The sequence below is a fragment of the Octopus bimaculoides genome, chromosome 29, assembly GCF_001194135.2.
Source record: "Octopus bimaculoides isolate UCB-OBI-ISO-001 chromosome 29, ASM119413v2, whole genome shotgun sequence".
Classification (NCBI taxonomy): Eukaryota; Metazoa; Mollusca; class Cephalopoda; order Octopoda; family Octopodidae; genus Octopus; species Octopus bimaculoides.
Genome location: NC_069009.1, coordinates 864,304 through 866,288, shown reverse-complemented (window position 1 = coordinate 866,288; position 1,985 = coordinate 864,304). Strand labels below are relative to the sequence as shown.

General features: G+C 33.1%; 1 protein-coding gene across 1 annotated transcript in view; it reads left to right on the top strand.

Moving 5' to 3' along the window:
- Positions 1–371: 371 nt before the first annotated feature.
- LOC106877970 (uncharacterized) overlaps positions 372–1,985 on the top strand; it is a 6,131-nt gene continuing 4,517 nt past the window's right edge. The window contains exon 1 of the mRNA XM_052977813.1: positions 372–391. Within this exon, the coding sequence (XP_052833773.1) occupies positions 372–391 (20 nt within the window). The remainder of the gene's footprint in view (positions 392–1,985) is intronic.

The following is a 1,985-nucleotide window of genomic DNA, read 5'->3' as shown; positions in this document are numbered from 1 at the left end:
ATATATATATATTGATAGATAGATAGAGAGATAGATAGACAGACAGATAGATAGATAGATAGATAGATAGATAGATAGATAGATAGATAGATAGATAGATAGAAAGATAGTCACGCACACACACACATATTAATATATATACACGTGTGTATGTGTGTGCGTGTATAACGATAAATAGACAGAAAGATAAAGAGATAGATAGAAAGAAAGAAGTCATTGTCTCTAGTTCAAATTCTCTTAGGTCATTTTCTCCGGATAACCTAGCAATGACCATTTGCCATTAAAGACACAGATGTATGCGCGCACACGCACATCTATATAGATTGCTGCTCCAAAGCTTCATTATTCAGTTCGGCATCGAAGACTTCGGTATGGCTTTGTGGAAGAACATGTAAGTACACTGCTTATATATGTTCAAAAAATTTTAATTTTGTATTTAGTTTTAGTTGTGAAATTACATTTCACATCTACTCAAAGGAGATTTTTTTCGGTTTTGGAATTATTATATGCTTGCTAAAATTTGTTTTTCCTAATAACGAATCTTTTTCTTATCTTACTTTTTCTCTGTATTTTTCGCCGTTTTGTACTATTCCAGTTCTCAAACACTTGAAATTACAACACTGGAAATAGGAAAAATACTCCTCCAAAATTCTCTGATTTTAAATTATCGGTCGTAACATTTCTTAAGCATGCTACAGAGGAATGATCATTAATGAAGTTGAATAAGTCTACAATTGTTTTGTATTCCATGTTTTTGCTCCTTTTTCGTAATTAAATTTCTTTTTCTATGATTATATTTATATAAATTACCATTTTTAGTGGTGGTTGTTTGTGTTTGTATGGATCTCAGAACATTGTTTTGCTACGGTTCCTATAAAGCTGCGAGGACGGTAGATGTTCTACCTTTATTTTACTACCTTCAATAATTGCAGGATTTCCTGAATGCCCTGCATAGTGCATTTCGTATGTTTCCGTCAGTTTCGGGACAGCTTCTCTGCTCCCCACCACCAGTCGCAATAGGTTCGTAGCTGCTACAAAGAGCGCCCGGAAATTGTGCACTCTACCGTAATGCCCTTTCCTACTCTGCCATTTTGTGGTGAAATTTCCCACGGAGAATCTCAGCCTCGACGAATACATGTGGGATATTGTTAGTCCGACTATGTCTGTTGGCAGTTGGTAGTACTCCAATGCATTTCGGAGTAACTGGCATTTCCAGAGATTGGTCTAAATCAATTTTGGCGAGATGAGGGTCACTTTGGAACTCTGTAGGGTCATGCAAGGAACACATCAATGAAAATTAAACCAAAAATAACGGAATGTACAAAAAAATAAGTTGGCTATCCTTATTTATAATGAATGTCTTATTTCTTCCTGCGCTACATCAATAAGTTAACTCAATAATGCTTTTGAAAAATAAAACGAAATCTATAATAACTTGTTTTTATGCATTAATTCATTCCTTTTGAGGAATGAATTAATGGGTAGCCAAATTATTTTTGTAACATCCCCCCCCACTTATTGTTGGTTTCATTGTCACTGATATTTCACTCAATATATCTCTAAAAGCTTAATCAATCGAATATAATTTGTTTTTAATTGTTTTCCGTTAATGTTTTACGACGTATTAGAACTTATTGTTCATTTTTTTAAACAAAATATTTTAAATTGTTTCTGTCATTAATGTTTTCAATGTATTATAATTAGTTGTTATTGTTATTTTCTTGTTATTAAAAGCAAATACAAATTTGTCTGATTTTATGTTTTAACATACCATTTCCACGGTTGGTGGTGCTATTCTGTAACTTTATCTTTCAAGTTGTCTATGCCACCAATTTTTAGCTATCTCTATTGAACAGCTGCTGTTATTTCATCGGAGACCTAATATTATAATTTCCTGACCGTAAATAGGTAGATGTGAAAAAAAGGTGGAAAATAGCCGAGACAATAAAATAAATAAATAAACTCAACGATCGTCAGCAGCAGCT